We start from the raw sequence: 19,466 nt of genomic DNA on the forward strand, positions 1-19,466 counted from the left end.
TAAAGTCCACTAGCACTCACGGAAGTCTAATTGCCTATAATTGGCTAAATGTCGCATTCCCCCTTTCAAGATCACCATATCCTTTGACTGGCTTAAGGCAACAAACCCACTTATTTCAGTAGCAGTACGAGTAGCAACCCCTAAGATCTCATAGCACACGCAAGAGCTCAATTGTGATTGGCTGAAACCGTATACCTTTATTCCCATTAGCTATACGCCCCGAGCAGATCGAACTGCTCCAATATCTCATATATATCTCAGTATAGTGATATCATGCCTCAGATGTGCAACGTGATTTACGTAAGTACGTATAAATCGAGAACATGAACGTCAATTTGGCTATTCAACCCTTTTCATAGACGGCTCATATTAATTATGAAAACATATCAATGTTGGCTATTTCAAAAGTGCAACGTTTGAGCTAGTTGCTAGAGCAACTGAAGAGTGGCTGTGTCTAGAAAAGACGAAGACTCCGGACAGCCCAACATCATCGACTATGTAGGGCCAGGGAAAATAGTTCATGCCAATCAAATATTCGTAGTGAAGAGACTGCATCACAGAGGTTTCTGACCGACGGCAGTTATGACTTTCCCTTGATGAACCACCACGCCTTGTTCCGTCTCCTTAACTCCTCTGGCAAATAGATCAACCCACGCCTCACGGGTCAATGGTGCATCCGGTTCTTTGGCCTTGGGTGGGAAAAAGGCGGCTAGCTCTTCCCAAACCATCAAATAGTCTTCAGTCCAAGCCTTGAAGTCCTGCTTTCTCTTTTCCTGCACACGAAGAAACACATTCTGAAAGCCGAACTTGTCAAGGTGCGTATCTAGGACATCTACCCAATCATTTCGAATGCCTTTGGTTTGGAGGCCTCCTTGGAGTACCTGCACAATGGTATCACAGGCAGTTTTGGATATCCGGGACGAAGGCGACTCGACGATGAATCTATCACCTCGGCATTCCTCCCACTGAAGAAAGCCACCGGGTTTCAGAAGCTCTGATGCGGCAGATAAGACAGGTGTCAGGTGGTCCGAGTCAGGTATGACGCTAACGAAAGCTCTGATATGGACGACATCGTAAATGCCTTTCAGCCCGGCCGGCAGCGGTTTCTTAAGAATATCAAGCTTCTTGAGCGATACAGACGTTGGAAGGTATGCTGGGTCCGGAAAATTAATAGGGTTGATGTCGAAGCCATCTAACTGGGCAGAGACACCGTCCTTCGCAAGGCTAGAGTGTAGTTCGCTTAGCCATATGCCATTGCCGCAGGCGAGGTCGGCAACCTTTAGCTGCTGGGAGCTACTACCGACAGACTTCGCCACGGTTGGTTCTAGGAGATAGCCAAGGGTGTTCTGGACGAGGAAATGCTGTAGGTGCAAGCGCGCAGAAGATCGGAAGTTCCTGGCCGGAGCGACCCAGTACTTGGACTGATCATAGTCCTCGGCGTTGGCGGATGATGTCGCCATCTTGACTGAGATCTCCTACGGAAGAAGGTATGGACGGGAAATGTTTATGTGAGAGGGGAATCAGGAGGGCAATTGCAACTGAATGAATTTGCTTGATCCAATGGCGATAAGCGTTTATATGGTTGTAGGTTCATATGTTTAGGGGCAACCTAAGTACTCAATAGTTTTTCGACAAACAACCTCATCCATGGGGTTCAGGCAAGTGCATCGCTAAGCCGAGTTACAAAGAAATCCATGGAGATATTAATAGTGTGATGGTACTTTATGGAGGTGCGTTGCACACACCTTAGGTACCTACCTGTACACGAATCGGAGAGCAACAAAGACTGCGTACGCAGGGATGGCAGGTGATATTACATGTAAGGAGACTCATGCGACTAAACATAACTACATACTTAACACTTACAAATCCGCTATAACACCCTGCAAGGGACTAACCCCTGGATAGGTCAGCTATGCGGAGGTATATTTAGCTCGTGTGATTTACAAGAATTGGGTAATGCAGAGTTGAGTCTGCATATCCAACATACCATCCCAACCAACACGTTAATTCGGGTCTGTGGAGAGGACTGCATCAATCTTTCAACTGCTATAGCTAAACTTAAAGGCAGAAATGGGCGCCGCAGTCGATGTAATCGTTCAGAGCTACTTTAAAGACCATTTGGAAAAGAAACCAAATCGCCAAGCCAGAATGAAGGTTGCACGATACGTAGTCAACATTGAGATCGAATATATGTGCTTTGGCGAGGTATGATATTCCTCGTAAATTTCGTAAAACCTTGGATACTGAGCTTATGGTACAAATAGTAATTGGCAGAACGTTTTTTTTTTTTGACGCCAGCTCCAACATGGAACCAGTCTTTTTTGGATCTCGGGGAAACCAGGATTAGGTAAATCGACTCTGATGAACTACATCGCCGAACATAAAGCAACTTTACCCGCATTGAATACCTGGTCTCATTCGCAGCCTATGGTTGTGGCTGGCCACTTCTTCTGGAGTGCTGGCACATCAATGCAAAAATCAAGAGAGGGTCTTCTCAGAACGTCACTTTATGACATATTTCGACAACAACTGGACCTCATCGAGGTTCTATGCCCCGAACGATACTTAGAGAGTCCCAAAAACTTGGTATGTTACGAACTATGGCATAGGCCGGAGCTTATGCGAGCCATAGAGCACATCTTTCGATATGACAACCTCTCCATGAAATCCCGCTTTTTCATCGGCGCCCTAGACGAGTTTCAGGGTGAACATTTCGCATTTTATCAAGCGCTGAAAAGAAAATTCAAGTTCGGCCCATGTGAAACTCTGCATCTCGAATCGGCCTTGAAATCTTTTGGAGGATTAGTTGAGCCGAGATATCTCATCTGAATTGTGTATTCACGACTTCACATAGGATGATATCCATAAAAATGCGAGAGACTCTCTAGAAGAGCACCTTAGATATGTTGTACTTAACATTGAGATGGAAAACGCAAACTCTCTAGCAATCCAAGTCACGCAGAGGTCAGCCAGTGTATTTCTCCAGGTCTTCTTAGCCGTCAGAGGATTGCGATTCGGCTTGACTGAGTACGACAATTGATCAGACCTAAAGCGACGACTTCAAGCGATTCCAAGCGATCTAGCGGCTTTTTTCAAACGGATTCTCTGACCTGTTGACCAGTTTTATCATGAAATAATGGCAAAGACATTACTAAAGGTCTCCGTTATAGTCAGAGAGCCGGAATTTATCGTTATAGACAACTTTCTCGCCATGGAGCACGAAGATGAAGACTATGCCCTTGAACTTCCAATCTAAGCGGCAAATGTCAAAAAAATGACGCCAAATCTTCATACACTCTGTCGGCGCCTCAATGCAAGTAGCCGGGGCCTCCTAGAAGTTAATCACGAAAGCCATTGCGTGGAGTTTCTTCATAGTAACTCGATGGACTACCTAAAGTCTGGTGAAACGGTCAGTTTTCTAGAAGGAAAGATCACAAGCAAACCCAACAGAAACCTGCCGCTTATGAAAGCTTTCACTGTCCGTATAAAGACAGCTAACCTCTCCAATTCTTTCGAGAAGGCTCGTAATCGTTCGAAGTTGGAAGAATTTTGAAGGAAGCCATTACTTATGCCCAACGACTCAGCAATACACAAACTTATTAACTATTTGAACATCTGAAATGGTGTACCCGAGAGATTCGTAAGGACCCCTCAAAACATGTGGCATTTAACAGCGATGAGACGGATGAGTTGCTAGTGCGCAATCACACAATGGAAGCTTCGTTTCTCGAATATTTTAACTATATATTACCGAGAATTCCTAAATATCTCTCTAGCCGCAAAGGAAACGCTTTAATTAAAGTCCTCAGATATTTACCTACGCATCAGCTGGCATACTAAGAGAGAAAAATTACTGCCGCCATAAGAATATGCTCGGATATCTCCTAAAACATGGCGCTGAGCCAAATATCAGAGTCGGCAAGGATAGAGAAGGCATTGTCACCTGGGTCCAGCTTGCTTATTATTTCTGCTGGATCGGCCCCCTAACACTTTGTGGTAGAAAATTAGTCCTTGAGGTCCTTAATGGTTATAAAGCAGTCTGCACTATCAAGCTGTGTGCCCTCAAAAAGATGAAGATCTGCAAGCTCTTAGGGACTTAATACCAGGCATCAGTCTTATTCAACTTTTCGATGATTTACCCACGGACGTTTCTAGCACGCCTTTCTTCGCTGAAGTCATAGAAAGACTCTCCATGGCCAAAATGTACTAAGATGATATAAATAAGTATTTGGCTGATTATAGAGGAAAAGTTCCCGCTTCCATATCTTACACACCTGAGGTGTCAGTAATAGGTCCCTAAGTCAAGCGTAAAGTGAGTGCAAAGGAGCGGCGTAGCCGCTGCTAGTATATAGCAAGTATGAGATGAACTAATAACGCTACTTCTCCTAAGGTTGAAGGGGGCGAAGCCCCCTTCTTATACCTCGCTAACTCGCGCTTGCCTAGCAGGAGGTCCGCAGGAGGTCCGCAGGACCTCCTTCTAGGCCTGCTCCACTTATGCCCCTGACATGAGGACCAAAATCGTCGGCACCAAGATCGGTAAACAGGTGGAACTACTTGTTGACAATCATTCATCCGAACCAAATCGGAAACGGAAACATCTGCAGGAAGGGGAGTTGACGTGTAAAAGATGGAGGAGTATCTAGTCCAAGGTTGGTTGCTTAGGTATATCGCTGTCTTCTGATCACAACGAGGGATAACAGAATTCTTTAAAGTGCTTCGATGATTCACAAAGCTGAAGTTAGCATATCAAAATAATTAGATACCTAGGTACTATTTTGGCTGTCTACAAGGACATGGGTGGGTAGGTATGAAGATAGGTAGTCTTCTGAAGTCGAGGTGTAGTATAAAGGATTTATTCTACAGAGATACTCAAGCGGCGGCTTATTTTATGGTAAAACGATACTTAAAGTACGGTGTTGATCTTAGATATCTTGTGTGATCCTAAGGAGCCAGAGATCCTGACCTCTTCAATTGGCCCCTATTCCGCTACGTTGTGGCTATTGGTATAATAGTCCAACTACAAATGGGTATTATTATCCCTTTAACTGCAGTAAATGCCAATTACATTATCCTTAATTACCTAATTATTGATAACTTTCAACATCCAGATACCCTTGAGGAATCTATAACAGTGTGCACATTCATGTCATTAATAATAATGTGAAATTATTGACCGAGGTTACGGTTACCTCATGAGGGGAAGCATGTGGTGGTGGAAAACGATAGGCGGAAGAATGTATCCTTTGGTTGTTGATTTGTAGTTCCCCGCTGCTAGAATTGTTAACCGTCGTTTCGAAATGAATCTTGTCTCTGTAGTCTTGTTCTTCCTATAATTATAAGCCCAAGTATATCGCCATCTCCACAAAAGCCTGAGTGCTGCTAATCCCAAATGGCATTTCCATTGAGAAAAGACTTGCGGCCAAAATCAGGCGAACCTGAAGATTCAGCATGGATATGGGGCAGCGATGATGAGGTGTGTTGACTCGCACATAATGTAGCTGTAGCGGTAAACTGAGATCATTCAAGTTGGGTAGACTGAACTTGCAGACGCCAGAGAGGGTGAAGAAAGCGTTGGAAACCGTTTCTTCAGGAGAAACTATTCCTCTTGGGTCAGTGCAGCACTTTAGCCATGCTCTATCATAATATGGGTGAATGAATCTCCTTACTAACTTGTGTCTTAGACTTCCATTTGACCAACCAGCACCACCGTGCTACGGGAGAGCTTTCTTCAAGCATCGCATTGCTTCTCTGGGAGCTAAACATACGGTTGATGATAGTTACGAGATGAACCCTCAAAGCACATCTCAATGGGATGGGTTTCGCCATGTGAGTTTAAGCTATAGCTAGAAAAACCTGTTCAACTAGGACTAATTTGGTGTAGTTCGCCCATGTACCCTCTGGATTCTTCTACAACGGAGTAAGTAAAGCCTTTAGAAAGAAGGGACCTATGATTAATATGTTCCGTAGATGACGCTTGAGGACATCTCTGGCCCCAATGCCTCAACTAAATGTGGTATACACGCATGGGCTACTCGTGGCATTGCAGGCCGGGGTCTTCTTCTAGACTACGCTCGTTATGCCGAAGCTAATGATATCAAGCCAGAGTTCTATGACAACTTCGGTATCAGTTATGGGGACCTTGTGAAGGTAGCACAGGGGCAAGGGATCGATTTAAGACCTGCAGCGCAAGGAGGTGACATCCAGGTTGGCGACATACTAATAGTCAGATCCGGTTTCTTGAAGAATGCAAACTCGCTCACATACGAGCAAAAGGCAGCTCGCCACCTTCAAGCGCATAAGTTTGGACCGGACGACGGACAGCGCTATATTGGCGTGGAACAGAGTGAGGAGATCCTAGACTTCTTGCATGATTCTTACTTTTCGGCCGTGGCGGGAGATCAGCCCGCGTTTGAAGCATGGCCATCTCGTAAAGGTTTGTGTTTATCATTTCTCTGCAAGACTCTGCAAAAAGGGGCAATGCTGACATGACGTACTAAATGCTAGACTATTATCTCCATGAGAAGCTGTTGGCACTCTGGGGTTGTCCAATCGGTGAATTGTGGGATCTTGAAAAACTGGCCGAGAAATGTGCTGAGAGGCAGCAATGGACGTTCTTCCTCGCCAGTGCTCCCAACAACGTCAAAGGTAAGCATATAGCATGATATGCCGAGTTAGATTTGAGATATAGCTAACGAGAATTTACGATAGGAGGAGTATCAAGCACAGCAAATGCTTTAGCCATTGTATGAAACAGATGAATCGAATTGGATAATTCACCGAATGAACTGCATCATGGGAGTGAGTGACGGTCGCGAGGAATATGAATGGAATATTGAATGAGAAAGCCGCATCATAGTGGTGACCCCTGAACCCTCCACGGCTGCTGTAAAAGGGGGAACTAAAAAGGGGCTAGGACGCTACCTAGGAGGCCAGTAAATATTCGTCAGATATACTTCGCCTTACTGTGACAAATTGCCTACTAGCACCGAGACAATTTATGGGTGATGAGACGAGATCCTGAGCATTTTAGATCCTATGGCCGTACTTGAAAGGAGATTGTATGGGGATTTCCGATAGAGGAGAATGATGAATGAAAGGTAGGTACCCAAGTACTTATTGACACAGCCATTATCTCCACGTGACCAGATCTTATCTAGCTGACCAAGCTTGGCGCTCGGACCAATCAATTGAATATTGCAAGGCAGGCGTGAGCTTTCGTCGCCTCGCATCAACGTACCGACGTATCTGAGCTTCCATCATCGTAACTTTTACCACTTTCCATCTACCGTTCATCATCCACCAACCACCGCACTAATTACTACATTTCAAAAGAACTCACAACAGGCCTCCATATAGGTTCTATCCCGAGTATATTGCGCCTCAATCTGTTTACATTTTACGCCGTTGCAAGAGTAGAGAAACCATGGCGGACGCAGCTCTGAAGCCCGAAAAGGACTTCAGCAGGGAAGCTGACACACAGATCGCCGAAGCAGAGAAGCTCGCCAAGGTGCGATGTGCTTGACTACAGATCCTGAATGTTGCAATAGTTAGCTAATATAGAAGGGTAGAATGATATCCAAGCAGCTATTGAGAAGCTGACTATATTCGAGAAGCAAACTCGCCAGGTCAGCCGTTGCCGCGAGTCACCATCGCTTTGGAGTATTTACTAACCCTCCCACCCAGGCTTCCGACCTTGCATCCACATCCAGAACTCTCGTCGCCATATGTACGATCTGCAAAGATGCCGGCAACTGGAGTTTACTCAATGACCAGGTCTTGATCTTCTCCAAGAAACATGGCCAGCTCAAGCAGGCTATCACCAAGATGGTCCAGACCGTCATGTCCTTCCTCGATGCTACCCCGAACCTGGACACCAAGCTTACTGTCATTGAGACGCTACGCACCGTAACCGAGGGCAAGATTTTTGTCGAGGTTGAGCGCGCTCGCGTGACCAGGATCCTGTCTGACATCAAGAAGCAACAAGGCGACCTCAAGTCCGCCATGGACATTCTCTGCGAATTGCAGGTCGAAACCTTCGGATCGATGGAGAGACGTGAGAAGACCGAATTCATACTTGCCCAAGTCGCACTATGTATCGAAAACGGCGACTGGACCCAGGCTAGTATTCTTAGCCGCAAGATCAGCACCCGATATTTGTCGCGGAAGCCCAAGAAGACGCCAGAGCAGATCGAGAAAGAGAAGAAGGTTCGGGAAGAGAAGCTGAAGCGCGGCGAAGAAGTACCTCCCGAGCAAGAGGATGATACTACCGACTTGAAGCTGGCCTACTATGAACAGCAGATTACTTTGGCGAAGCACGATGACAAATATCTCGATGCTTGCAAACACTACCGACAAGTGTTAGACACCGAAGCCGTCGAGGAAGACCCTTCAAAACTACAACCTGTGCGGCTGCCGATCCATATACCCAATCTGCTGAATATTGCTAACTTTGACTAGGTCCTGCAACGTATCATCTACTTCGTTATCCTTGCCCCTCACGACAACGAACAACACGATCTTCTCCAGCGCGTCTTCCGCGACGCACGGAATTCTCAGATCCCTATCGACGCATCATTGCTTAAGCTATTCACGGTGCACGAACTTATGCGATGGCCTGAGGTCGCCAAGCAATACGGCCCGCATCTATGCGGGACTGACATTTTTGATGAACATCCGAATCAATCCAAAGACGAAAAGGCCCACCAGCGATGGCAGGACCTGCGCAAGCGCGTCATCGAACACAACGTTAGAGTTGTCGCCAAGTACTACACTCGCATTGGCATGAAGCGCCTTACCCAGCTACTTGACTTGACGGAGGATGAGACGGAGAAGTACATCAGTGAGCTGGTATGCTCTAAGACGGTCTTCGCTCGTATCGACCGACCGGCACGCATAGTCAGCTTCGCCAAGCCTAGAGACGTTGATGACATCCTCAACGAGTGGAGCCACAATATGAAGAGTCTGCTCGGTCTGTTGGAACGCGTGGATCACCTGATCACGAAGGAGGAGATGATGGCCAGAATCCAACCGGGCGCAAAGGAAGGCAAGGAGAAGAAAGGCAAGAAGAAGGCGTAAGGGTGTGATTCATGCTTTACGAGGGCTCGGTCTTAGGGGAGTAATTCTTTCGGAGCTGCAGACGGCTTGGAATTTTTCGACAGGCACAGCACAGCACAGGTTTGCATCAAAAGGCATGCGAATGTAACATTACCTAGATTAGGAGGCACGGAATGCCCGTGTAGAACTGGATTGGCCTTCTATGTCTTATGCTTGATTATTTACTCTATCGTGATCATGCAGTCATACAGGTGATATTTTCTATGTCTAGTTCTAGCTCTACGTTATAGTCGCCGTATACGCCTTCTCTATTTATACCCCTACCAATAGACCTACTCGTCCGTTCACCCTCTTCAACCAGATACACAATCATAGATTCCCCTCTTCCTTCTTCGCCGTACCAGCAGGCTCATCATACCGCTTCCTCAGCCACCCCGCCAGAACCAGCACCCAGTCCTTGGCCACCGGCACGTAGTGGCCGCCCGGGTGCACGACGACGGTCGGGTCGACGCACCGGTCGACCAGCCCCTGACTCCGGCTCTCCTCGACCACGGTGTCCAAAGACCCGAGGAAGTGCAGCGTCGGCGTGGCGATGGGCGGCGCGTACAGCCACCCCAGGGTCGGGGGCGGCGCGTAGAAGCCGCTGTAGACGACGCAGAATTTCAAAGGGGCGTCGTTGTTCGCGGCGCGGAGGAGGGGGAGCCAGGATGTGTCCGTTTCTGGGGAAGGGGAAGGGGCTGGTTCCCGGTGCGGCTTTTCGAGGGCAGAGGCTACGAGCGCGGCTACAGCGCCCCCCTGGCTGAATCCGCAGACCCCGTCTACGCCGCCCGCGTCGGCGATCGCGGTCGCGACGGCGCGCATCCCGGCTTCGAAACCAAGGTACGTGCCCGTTGCTTCGTCTTTGCGGAACCAGGCCCAGTTGTCGCTCTCGTCATCTTCTTCGGCTTCTGCGCCTTCGGCTCCGTCTGAAGGCGTGTACCCCGGGATATCGGAGGGGCGCAGCCGGTGTGGCGCCGTGGGGAAGATGAGGGTCGGGTGCAGGTTATATGGTGCTGGGGACAGGGCTTTGGTGAGTAGCTTCGAGAGCGCTTTGGTCTTGGAGCTGAAGAGCGGGCCGGATTGCGTGTACCCGTGCAGCATGAGGATCTTTAGCTCGGTCTTTCCTTTGGGGATTTGTGGGGTCTTTTTTGGCTGGGATGCCGGGGCTCCGTTGGGTGTTGTTGCCGACATGGTGAAGGGGCGGAGATGGTGGGGTGCGGAGGCGAAGGTGCGGCGGATGAAGGTGGTGCGTGGGAGGAGTGGGATGAGGGGTTTCATGAAATGAGGGTTGTAGATTTTATGAATCTTACTTTATTTTTATCGTTTTGAGGTGTGTTTTATGAGAGGATGTCTGCGATTGGACTGTGTAGTGGATGAGTGAGTGAATCTCGTGATTCGGGAATTTTTAAGCTGACAGTCTAGATTGGACCGAGATTCGGCTAGATCGTAGATACGCTACCACTTGGACGTTTGACAACAGAGAGTCAATCCTAATAGGTGAACAAGCAATTAAATGTTTAGAAGCGATTATTAGATATATTTTCATTTAATGTCGTACTATTCAAAGCGTTGTATCTCAGATCCACTGTTATGCTCGAGTTATTGTTCTATGGCTCACTGTATAAAAGGCTCGGACCTACGGATCTAGACGGCATCGAGGCGTGGAATATTATGGATAGCATAGAAGCTAGAGGCCTATCTTTTTTATGCCGGGAATTGATGAAGAATATATCAGATACTGGCCAAGTTTAAATATACCGAAGAGTCGGGAATCAGCTCTTCTCGGAGACGTTGTGGTCCGTATATATGTTTAATGAGCGGGCAATTGATTTCAATAGGGTCAATATTACGGCTTCCACGAGCAGGTTTTTCGAGTCTCAGGTTGCGCTCGCAATTCAAACATGATGCTGATACGATACCCAGGTTGTGGAGTCCATGGGACGATACCTGCGTAAGCGAGCGCAATAGAAACACCATATCATAAGTTTCTCTTAAGTTCAGCAGTTGAAATCGGTCCGCAGCACAGATAGATAGGTATTGCTTGCGACAAAGCTCTCGATTCGACGTAAGCTCGTAATCTATGGTACAGTCCTGCCCTGCTTGACGAGAAGAATGATCTGACCGTATTGACCGTCTATGATGTTCCTCGTTCGGAATGGTACACCGCTTTCTTCAAGTCCACCATCGTTCTAATGTCCCTTTGACTTGGCATAGGGGTTGCGAGGATCGTTCTTCCATTCATCGGCTATTGCGATTTTGTCAGTTATTTTCCCCTCTCCACCTAGGTCACAGCGAAAGACATACACTTCATCATGGCATTTTGCGCTGAGTTGACACCGTAGGCGATGATAGCGCCTATAAATCTGTTAGATATAGCTATTCGAAGGTAGTGGTCCTCGCGCAAGGATCGTCTGTCATCGTACCAGCAGCCATGAAGGGGGCCATCGTCTTGACTATTGATCATGTCAGTAGCTGTCGCAAAATGTGCGAAGTACCCGTGCAGGTTGCAGAGGAGTCAATTGACGTACAGAAAGGCGCCGGGAATTTCTTGAGGGGAGTAACACCGAGCCAAGACATCTTGAATGTGTTTTTGGGGGAGTTGGGGGTAGACGGTGTTATAGTATTGAATGATGGAAGTTGTGATTTCGGAACGAGTGGTTTTCTTAGGATGTGCTCTTCTGCCGCTAACCGGAACTTGACGATTGTTGCCTTAGTAAATTTGGTGTTAAAGAAAAGATGCCTGAGGCTAGAATTGCTAATATTATGTAAGTGAACGATGTACCTGCTGAAAGCCGCTAGTGCCGGATCCAGGGTTAACGATTTTGCCGGGGAACTAACGTGCTAGGTAGTAGGTCCTTGTGACATCATTATGCCATGTACTGGGCCGCTGGGGTAAGTAACACCTACAAAATAGGTAGGACCGACCTGAAGCTCTTGGAGGTGTTCTCCACATGTGCTAACACTATTGAACATCAAAAAGCTGGGGAAATCGCGCTGGTATGAACTTATATAGTACGACTAGTATGACCTTTCAGACACCTGGACACTTCCCGTGTAAATGCGGGGGAATAGAATAAATGCTAACCAATTAATCCTAAACTCTACCCTCCATCATCTAAAATCTACTTCTGATTCTTCCGTCTCGTTGTGCTCCAGGCCTCTCGTCTCCCAAAACTCAACTGCCTCGCGGAACGTCCATCACTGCTTACAGCCTGCCTATCGCCTTCAAAGGATTGGAAGTTGGAACTTCCCCGCGAAATAGATACCGCATATCTGCAGCTACCCTTGTACCTACATATCACCGCTACCAGCAACCACCAGCATCACTTAACACCTATCACTACCATTATCACCTTGCCTTCCACCTACCACCTTACCTTTAACATCCCTCTCATATTGTCCAATCCCGACTCGAGCATTCTTCAGCAAAAGTCACCGGAGTCACCGTGCTTCGTCAACTAAGCCCGCGCCAAATACGGCGCTCTCATCTCCATATCCACACTCTTCCAAACTTCTCCCAGCTTCCGCTCAAACCACAAACCATCACTTCCCCTTCTTACATAACTCCAACATTCGCCTTTGTTCTCTTTCATCGCCTTTCACTTCCCCTCTCTCAAAAACACCCATAACTACAAACACCATCATGTTTACCCGACGTATCGCCCGAGCAGCAGTGGTAGCTCCACGCTCTTTGCGAGCGTTCAGCTCCACTGCCGCTAACCAGCGTACACCCATCTTGGCCGACATTACACCTGATGGCGTCGACTCGTTCAATTCAAAGCAGAAGGACTTCCGCGAGCAGTTGGTGAAAGCACAGCAGGAGAGAGAAGCAAGTAGGTCCACTACAACTCCCTCTGATCCTATTAACAATTCCTTGGCCGGTGCCCGTGAATCCACCCAGGGCTTGGGCTCATTAAGCACGCACACAGGACAACGAGCGGAGGCATCAACTAAGGAACCCGATCGGCCCGATGGCCTTCTTAGCAGAGTCATCTACGGAACTAAGGAAGGACGCGAGCTGGATGCTCAGCTTGAAGCGAGCTTCTCCGCAGTCCTAGCTCGCGGAAAATATGTTCACTCAATCGTATTCCACCAGGTGAAGCCCGACAAGGTAGATGAGTATGTTGAATTGGTCGGCACCTGGTATCCACGCATGGCCTCCATAGAGGAGAATAAGGTTCATCTTGTTGGAAGTTGGCGAACTGAAGTCGGCGATTGCGATACATTCGGTAAGCTACCCCAACCGATCTTATCCTGGCGGATTGGTTGTAATAGCACGCTAATGGAGTAATCTAAAGTTCACATCTGGGAATACCAACGCTACCAAGGATACCACCAATCACTGCATTCCATCTCTAGACACCCCGACTTCCCCGAATTTGACAAGAAGCTTAAGACGCTAGTCACGTCGAAGAACACATCGATCATGCAAGAATTCTCGTTTTGGCCAACCACCTCTCCACGCCAACTGGGCGGCCTATTCGAGCTACGTTCGTACACTCTCCACCCTGGTAACTTGCTAGAGTGGGAGACCCACTGGCGACGAGGTCTGAAGGCACGAAGAGAAGTCATGGAAGGCGTAGGAGCCTGGTTCGTGCAGATCGGCGATCTTAACACCGTCCATCATCTCTGGCAATTTGCCAATTTGGAGGAGCGAAAGGTCCGAAGGGAGGAGAGCTGGAAGCAGGAAGGTTGGGCAGAGACGGTCCACAAGACCGTTCCCCTAATCCAGACCATGAAATCGAGAATCCTTATCCCGATGCCGTGGTCGCCTGTGGCCTAAAGCTCTTGTAAGGCATAGGAAGGGCAAATGCGTGTGATGGATGATTTCTGGACCTAACAAAGCATTGAATCGGAGAATCGGAGTTTGGAGGGTACCTAGGCAGTGATCTCTTTTATGGCTATGCTGTAGGGATGGTATGTAGGAACTTGCTAAGGGACCTAGGTATTGTACGCTTAGGTATTGCTGCTGAGATGGGAAGTCGTTATACGAAAACTTGGAGCGGAAAATCTGAAAATCGTGCCCCGAGGGATATGGCTATTTGACTGGTAGCAATGCGAACCGTTTCGCTTGTTTTCTTTTATTTGGCAACGCTGTTATATTCATGTGCTTTCCTGCCTACCTAAGCAAGGTGTCAGATCTCAGATATCGCTTTGCTTCATCGTAATAGTTCCACGTAAACCTCAGAACTCCATTCCGTAATGCAATGGTCCCAGTTCGGCCCCAATTTTTTTATTATATCAATCCTCTACCTCCTCCCCCATAACAGCAGCTAAATTCCTCCTCGCTAAGCCCAGCGTGTTCCCCAACGCGGTCAACTTCGCGGACAGCGAGAGCAAGCTCGGATCCGCGCTCTCGACGCACACCTTCTCGCGCACGTAGACCTCGACGCCCTTCCTCCCTTCTACTTGGGATTGCGACTGTGACTGCGCCTCGCCGCCCTCGTCGAGCGCGGTCGAGTCGTCGCACCGGTACGTGAACACCCTGTCGGCCTCGTCGTGCTCGAGGCGCCGCGTCGTGCCGATGGCGAGCGCGAGCTTGGTGCCGAAGTTGACGGGCGCGTCGGCCGGCTCGAGGGCTCGCAGGTATAGGACTAGCGAGGCGTCTTGGACTGTCAGGTATACGGATAGGTTACGGCTTAAAGGCGGGGTGAAGTGGGAGAGCGAGATCGAGGATGTGGTCCAGGATGTGTCGGGTGGTTGTTGTTGTTGCTGTTGTTGTTGTTGGAGGTGTTGTTTTTGCTGTTCGGCGGATAAGCGCGGGCTGGACGCGCTGGAGCTGGGGCGGGGTGTGGTCGGACGTCCGGTATTAGACGGGGGCCGGCTTCGTGGGGACGGGCTAGGCGACGGGTGCGGGTGCGGGTGCGCGGGCCCCTTGACCAGAGCCGCCGCCTCCGCGACATGCAGGGCCAGCAGACGCAGCTGCGCCGCCAGGTACGGCGCCGACGGCTGCTCCGCGTGCTCCTCGAGCCCGAGGCACAGGCCCACGCTGCTCGCGAGCAGGGCGTCCAGGCGCGCGAGCGCGGCGACGCGGACGGGCCGCGCCGGGTCCAGGACTAGCGTCTGCGGCGGCACGGTGCGCAGCTTCAGGTGGATCAGCCCGCGCACGAGGCGCGTGCCGACGCGCGTCGTGTGTCCTTTTACCGTCTCGTTGCGCGGCGTTGTGAGGACGAGGGTGCTGCCTGATGATGTGTCGTTGTCGCTTGGCGATAGGAGGGAGCAGCAGTCTTCTAATCCTTGTTTTAGTTGCGAGAGGGTTGCGCGCAGGGAGGTTAGGAGCCAGGTTAGTTCGCGGGCCTGTGGGGGTGGTTGTGAGCTTGAGTTGAGCTTGAGTTTGGGTGTGAGGGGGGAGGTAGGGTTAGGTATGGGCGATGGGGGGTGAATCCGGGCGAGCGGGAGGGTGAGGGTGATGGGCCGCGGGACGAGGACGAAGTTGTCTTCGACTGTGAAGGTGCCATCTTCGACGAGGAGCATGGTGGTTGGGTGGGGAGGTAGCTACGTGTGTACGACGTGTTCTTACACGGGTGTTATCGTGGGATCGCGAATCGTACCTGAGTGGCGTCTTCCTGGATTTTAAGCTCGTCCGGCGAGATGGGAGGCCAGATCTCAACGGACATCGTGGACGTAGGCCGGCGTAGGCAGCCGCATTTCAAGGGGCCATTTGACGGTAGGGGCGAGGATCGTGAGGTGTCCCTTTGGAGGTTCGGGAACTACAGAATATGAATGTTGTAGCCTGTTAGGTATCTGTATATCTGTATTCTTGTGTACCTAGCTTGAACTGGTGATGTTGAAGCTAGAACGACTTGATTGGATAGGGGACGACGGCCTGACGGTTAAGCTAAGTTAAGCTCCGCTAACGATAACGATGTGGGGCCAACCTTATCATCTTGCTAGGCCCCACGTCATTTTTACTTCTATCAGTTCTCGAATCGAATTGAAACTTTAGTCCTTCTATTATTTGGCTGCCTTCTCAGTCATCCGGCGTAAAAATAATCGGCGATATCCACAAATGTGACCACAGTGTTCGAATTGTGTATGAGAGACGAGAGGGGGAGAAATAATCCGAGTCTTCATACGCAATGACTATGGCTACCGAGCAGATGCCGGACGCCTCTTTGCAGGCCCCGGAAAACGCCAATCAGCCAGCGAAACTGCCAGCTATACCCAAAGGTTGGTCCAATTAGTCGACTGAAATGCGATAGCACTATATAATTAACACAAATTCAGGAGCCACCGTCCGAAGACGTCCCATACCAACGCGCATCCCCTCCACGCGCGCGTCCAAGCGCATCTACATCACCGCCAAGACGCCCTTCCGGTCCGTGACGGCGCGCGTGCGCAAGCAGCTCGACAAGAACCTGCGCCAGGCCTCGTCCGCGAGTAACGCGTTCACGAATAAGCTGGCCGCCAACAAGGGTGCGTCACTGGACGACCGGGTCCGCGCCATCCAGCGACACTCCTCTCAGGCCTCGAAAGGCAGTGGTAACGGTAACGGTAGCGGGAACGGGGTGGCGACGGGACTCGAGAATGCCGGCGAGGTTGTGGTCCTAGGTACCGGGCGCGCTATCCAGAAGGTCGTCGAGGTCGCGCTGTTCTTCCAGAAGCAGAACGATTGTATCGTACAGATGAAGACGGGGAGCGTGGGCGCGATCGACGACGTGGTTCAGGAGGGGGATGAGGAGTGGGGTGGTGAGGGCGAGGAGAGGGTCAGGATGATGAGCTCGTTGGAGGCGTCGATTAGGCTTAGGTGATGTGCCGATTGGTCGCGTGGGAAATGCGGCCGCTTACCTAATTTGGGAGAGTATTCGAGCTCTACGAGGGTCACGCTTTGGGTTCACTCCGTAAAAGGATGGACGAGTTGACTCTTATAGGACTTATGAGTATTCTTTACTCCCCAGCCTATCTACACCCTTCTCGCCATCCTCGCTAGCCTGGCGTCGCACGGCGGCAAAAGACGATATATCGAGGAATATTATGGATATGCCCATAATTAATAGTCACAAGGCCAAGATGGAGGAAATCAGGCACAACGGAAACCAGACGGATAGGACAAACTCATGTTGTACCACGATCTGAAAACGACACAAACTTGGCCCGGGCTTCGGGTATAGCTAAGGAGTTCAAGCTGCATACTAATGGTCCGCGAAGGAAAATGGCAAACTCGAGCATAGGATATGGGCAATATGAAGATGCCCTCATTATTCCATGTCTATGCCGTTTCGCGATCAACTTCGCCAGAGGCTTTGTATATGGAAGTGAATGGAGTAAGAGTATAGTATGTTAAGATTATTTGGCGGCTATAATTCAGCTTCGTGAGTACCTAATCAAAACTGCCGCCTCGCCATTCAATATAACGAAATCAGCCCTCCATACAGAAATAAAAACGTAAATCAAGACCAGAATAAGTATGGAAATGTTCTTATCTCTAAACTAATTCTTATTTCTACCTACGGTCCTAACTGGCCGCGATCTCGGACCTCCAATCGGAACTAGACCGTCCTACTGAGGGGCAGGCCGCCGCCGGTGCTATTATACAGATAAGCAAGCGCGTATACCTCGATCGCAAACCTACCAACTCCCATACGTAGCTCGTGATAATTGTAATATCCAAGTCTACCTAGGTAACCACCATGGCGCAACCCTCGTACGTAATCGTCGGCGCCGGCGTCTTCGGCACCTCCACAGCCCTACACCTAATTACCAAGTTCCCAGACGCCTCCGTGACGCTGGTCGACCGCAACGGGCCCGCGGAACCGAGCCGCGTGGCCGCCTCCTGGGACTGGAACAAGGTGGTCCGCGCCGACTACCGCGACGCGACGTACTGCGCGCTCGCGCTCGCGGCGCAGGACGTCTGGCGCCAAGACCCGCTGTGGGCGCCCTTCTTCCGCCAGAGCGGCATCTTCTGGATCAGTCCGACCGCGTTTGCGAGCGAGGTCGTGGGGAATTACAAGAAGTTGGGGAGAGATACGGGGGGGTTGGCGGAGGTCCCGGTTGAAGAGGCGAAGAAAGAGTTTGGAGGGTTGTTCCGCGAGGCGGAGTATGAGGGCGTGAGGAGGGTGCTGGTTAATACGACCAGCGGGTGGGCGGATGCGAAGGGGGCGCTGAGACGCGTTACGGAGCGCGCGGTGGAACTTGGGGTTAGGTTTGTGACGGGTGAGGTTGAGGGGTTGGTGTTTGAGGGGGAGAAGGGGGAGGGGGCGTGTGTTGGGGTGAAGATGCGGGATGGGGAGAGGATTGAGGCGACGCATACGATTTTATCGACGGGTGCGTACACGCCGAAGCTTTTGGACGGCGTGGCGGCGGCGACGGGGAGGGATGAGTTCTTGGTCGGGGAGAGGATGTTGGCGGCTGGGGTGACGACCGGGTTGGCGCAGCTGGATGATGAGACGGCGAAGGAGTTTGCGGGGATGCCGGTTTGTATTCAGGAGAATCCTCCGCATAGGGGTAAGCTGTGTCCTTACATATGATTATTGAAACCAGGCCAAATCAGACTGACTTCCAACGTAACAGGCGCGGATAACGGGAGCTTGCCTCTCACCGCGGACAACAAGCTAAAGTGGTGGGGGCAGACTATATTCAGGAATACCCAGACCATGCCCTCGGGCCGCCAGATCTCGGCGCCGCCGGCTCCTTCGGATTACGCGCAGTGGAAGGTCCCGGATACTCTTATCGAGGATATCAGACTGGCAAATCAATTCACCTTTGGGAAGCGCGGGGAGGCTTGGGAGATCAAGGAGCATCGTATTTGCTGGTGAGTTTTTATGCTACCCCCTTTTCTTTTTCTCCTTTCCCCATTTTCCCTACTAACGTGGGATATCCCAGGGACGCGTGGGCCCCGAGCGGTGACTTCATCATATCGCCGCACTCGGCCGCGAAGGGGCTCTACGTCGCGACGGCCGGGTCGTTCCACGGCTTCAAGTTCTTCCCTATCATCGGCTCTTACGTCGTGCAGATGTTGGAGGGCACGCTTGAGCCGGACCTAGCGAAGAGGTGGGCTTGGGATAGGGAGATCCCGGATGTGTCGAAGAAGACCTTCTGGCCGTGGACGGAGTTGAAAGATCTGATGTGATACTATACGTACGAGTCCGCAAGTTTATGATACAAAATTGGGAGTTGGGTGTTGGTCTTGGTTTTAGTCTCGCTTTGCGAATACGCTTTTGAACTGGCTTGACCTTCGAAATAAATAGCGAGTCAATGATAATAACAGCAGGCAGATTCTACCGCGCTTCTGTACGAGGAAGGGAATCTTTTATCACTAAAACAATTAAAGTAAAGCAGAGCTCTGCTAAAGTTTTGGTGAGCGGGTAGAACTCCTGAGTGATCATCAAATGCCACCCGCACAAACGTCTGCGAGATGATTTCAGTATTTA

General features: G+C 50.1%; 9 protein-coding genes across 9 annotated transcripts; 5 read left to right on the forward strand and 4 right to left on the reverse strand.

Moving 5' to 3' along the window:
• Positions 1-251: 251 nt before the first annotated feature.
• On the reverse strand, positions 252-1,554 carry F4807DRAFT_315677 (uncharacterized protein). Its single transcript, XM_047995116.1, has one exon. The coding sequence runs from the start codon at positions 1,458-1,460 to the stop codon at positions 555-557; it is 906 nt and encodes a 301-aa protein (XP_047849409.1). The 5' UTR covers positions 1,461-1,554; the 3' UTR covers positions 252-554.
• A 3,582-nt stretch (positions 1,555-5,136) lies between these two features.
• Positions 5,137-7,113, forward strand: F4807DRAFT_445494 (uncharacterized protein). Its single transcript, XM_047999739.1, has 7 exons — positions 5,137-5,476; positions 5,530-5,612; positions 5,685-5,829; positions 5,885-5,920; positions 5,971-6,436; positions 6,508-6,648; positions 6,712-7,113. Exons 1-7 carry the CDS (start codon positions 5,393-5,395, stop codon positions 6,750-6,752), a joined length of 996 nt encoding a protein of 331 aa, XP_047849410.1. The 5' UTR covers positions 5,137-5,392; the 3' UTR covers positions 6,753-7,113.
• A 313-nt stretch (positions 7,114-7,426) lies between these two features.
• F4807DRAFT_465258 (PCI domain-containing protein) lies at positions 7,427-9,078 on the forward strand (the record flags this gene model as incomplete). Its single annotated transcript, XM_048002251.1, has 4 exons — positions 7,427-7,510; positions 7,572-7,628; positions 7,687-8,406; positions 8,461-9,078. The coding sequence occupies 4 exons, from the start codon at positions 7,427-7,429 to the stop codon at positions 9,076-9,078; spliced, it is 1,479 nt and encodes a 492-aa protein (XP_047849411.1).
• A 348-nt stretch (positions 9,079-9,426) lies between these two features.
• On the reverse strand, positions 9,427-10,287 carry F4807DRAFT_465259 (serine hydrolase FSH; the record flags this gene model as incomplete). Its single annotated transcript, XM_048002252.1, has 1 exon — positions 9,427-10,287. One exon carries the CDS (start codon positions 10,285-10,287, stop codon positions 9,427-9,429), a length of 861 nt encoding a protein of 286 aa, XP_047849412.1.
• Positions 10,288-11,227: 940 nt separating this feature from the next.
• Positions 11,228-12,063, reverse strand: F4807DRAFT_316124 (putative mitochondrial F1F0 ATP synthase subunit Atp18). The gene is made up of 5 exons (XM_047995117.1): positions 11,879-12,063; positions 11,625-11,790; positions 11,520-11,549; positions 11,401-11,451; positions 11,228-11,341 (listed from the first exon to the last, which is right to left on the reverse strand). The coding sequence occupies exons 2-5, from the start codon at positions 11,671-11,673 to the stop codon at positions 11,286-11,288; spliced, it is 186 nt and encodes a 61-aa protein (XP_047849413.1). The 5' UTR covers positions 11,674-11,790; positions 11,879-12,063; the 3' UTR covers positions 11,228-11,285.
• F4807DRAFT_445508 (NIPSNAP-domain-containing protein) lies at positions 12,052-14,181 on the forward strand. The gene is made up of 2 exons (XM_047999740.1): positions 12,052-13,325; positions 13,395-14,181. The coding sequence occupies exons 1-2, from the start codon at positions 12,740-12,742 to the stop codon at positions 13,877-13,879; spliced, it is 1,071 nt and encodes a 356-aa protein (XP_047849414.1). The 5' UTR covers positions 12,052-12,739; the 3' UTR covers positions 13,880-14,181.
• On the reverse strand, positions 14,182-15,891 carry F4807DRAFT_445511 (Rogdi leucine zipper containing protein-domain-containing protein). The gene has a single exon (XM_047999741.1). The coding sequence runs from the start codon at positions 15,568-15,570 to the stop codon at positions 14,338-14,340; it is 1,233 nt and encodes a 410-aa protein (XP_047849415.1). The 5' UTR covers positions 15,571-15,891; the 3' UTR covers positions 14,182-14,337.
• Positions 15,892-16,175: 284 nt separating this feature from the next.
• Positions 16,176-16,847, forward strand: F4807DRAFT_465263 (Rpp20 subunit of nuclear RNase MRP and P-domain-containing protein; the record flags this gene model as incomplete). Its single annotated transcript, XM_048002253.1, has 2 exons — positions 16,176-16,266; positions 16,324-16,847. The coding sequence occupies 2 exons, from the start codon at positions 16,176-16,178 to the stop codon at positions 16,845-16,847; spliced, it is 615 nt and encodes a 204-aa protein (XP_047849416.1).
• A 440-nt stretch (positions 16,848-17,287) lies between these two features.
• On the forward strand, positions 17,288-19,466 carry F4807DRAFT_316418 (FAD dependent oxidoreductase). The gene is made up of 3 exons (XM_047995118.1): positions 17,288-18,540; positions 18,607-18,847; positions 18,919-19,466. The coding sequence occupies exons 1-3, from the start codon at positions 17,727-17,729 to the stop codon at positions 19,163-19,165; spliced, it is 1,302 nt and encodes a 433-aa protein (XP_047849417.1). The 5' UTR covers positions 17,288-17,726; the 3' UTR covers positions 19,166-19,466.

Source organism: Annulohypoxylon truncatum (assembly GCF_022578515.1).
Source record: "Annulohypoxylon truncatum strain CBS 140777 unplaced genomic scaffold F4807scaffold_50, whole genome shotgun sequence".
Classification (NCBI taxonomy): Eukaryota; Fungi; Ascomycota; class Sordariomycetes; order Xylariales; family Hypoxylaceae; genus Annulohypoxylon; species Annulohypoxylon truncatum.

Bases quoted from the DNA above. Each gene is read 5' to 3' on its own strand.
- F4807DRAFT_315677 (XM_047995116.1), bottom strand. From the start codon at position 1,460: ATGGCGACATCATCCGCCAACGCCGAGGACTATGATCAGTCCAAGTAC.
- F4807DRAFT_445494 (XM_047999739.1), top strand. From the start codon at position 5,393: ATGGCATTTCCATTGAGAAAAGACTTGCGGCCAAAATCAGGCGAACCT. The intron at 5,613-5,684 runs GTCAGTGCAGCA...CTTGTGTCTTAG, and splicing joins GGAGAAACTATTCCTCTTGG to ACTTCCATTTGACCAACCAG. The intron at 5,830-5,884 runs GTGAGTTTAAGC...AATTTGGTGTAG, and splicing joins AATGGGATGGGTTTCGCCAT to TTCGCCCATGTACCCTCTGG.
- F4807DRAFT_316124 (XM_047995117.1), bottom strand. From the start codon at position 11,673: ATGTCTTGGCTCGGTGTTACTCCCCTCAAGAAATTCCCGGCGCCTTTC. The intron at 11,550-11,624 runs GTACGTCAATTG...CATGATCAATAG, and splicing joins GAAATTCCCGGCGCCTTTCT to TCAAGACGATGGCCCCCTTC. The intron at 11,342-11,400 runs GTATGTCTTTCG...AAATCGCAATAG, and splicing joins GCAAAATGCCATGATGAAGT to CCGATGAATGGAAGAACGAT.
- F4807DRAFT_445508 (XM_047999740.1), top strand. From the start codon at position 12,740: ATGTTTACCCGACGTATCGCCCGAGCAGCAGTGGTAGCTCCACGCTCT. The intron at 13,326-13,394 runs GTAAGCTACCCC...AGTAATCTAAAG, and splicing joins CGGCGATTGCGATACATTCG to TTCACATCTGGGAATACCAA.
- F4807DRAFT_445511 (XM_047999741.1), bottom strand. From the start codon at position 15,570: ATGCTCCTCGTCGAAGATGGCACCTTCACAGTCGAAGACAACTTCGTC.
- F4807DRAFT_316418 (XM_047995118.1), top strand. From the start codon at position 17,727: ATGGCGCAACCCTCGTACGTAATCGTCGGCGCCGGCGTCTTCGGCACC. The intron at 18,541-18,606 runs GTAAGCTGTGTC...CCAACGTAACAG, and splicing joins GGAGAATCCTCCGCATAGGG to GCGCGGATAACGGGAGCTTG. The intron at 18,848-18,918 runs GTGAGTTTTTAT...GGGATATCCCAG, and splicing joins AAGGAGCATCGTATTTGCTG to GGACGCGTGGGCCCCGAGCG.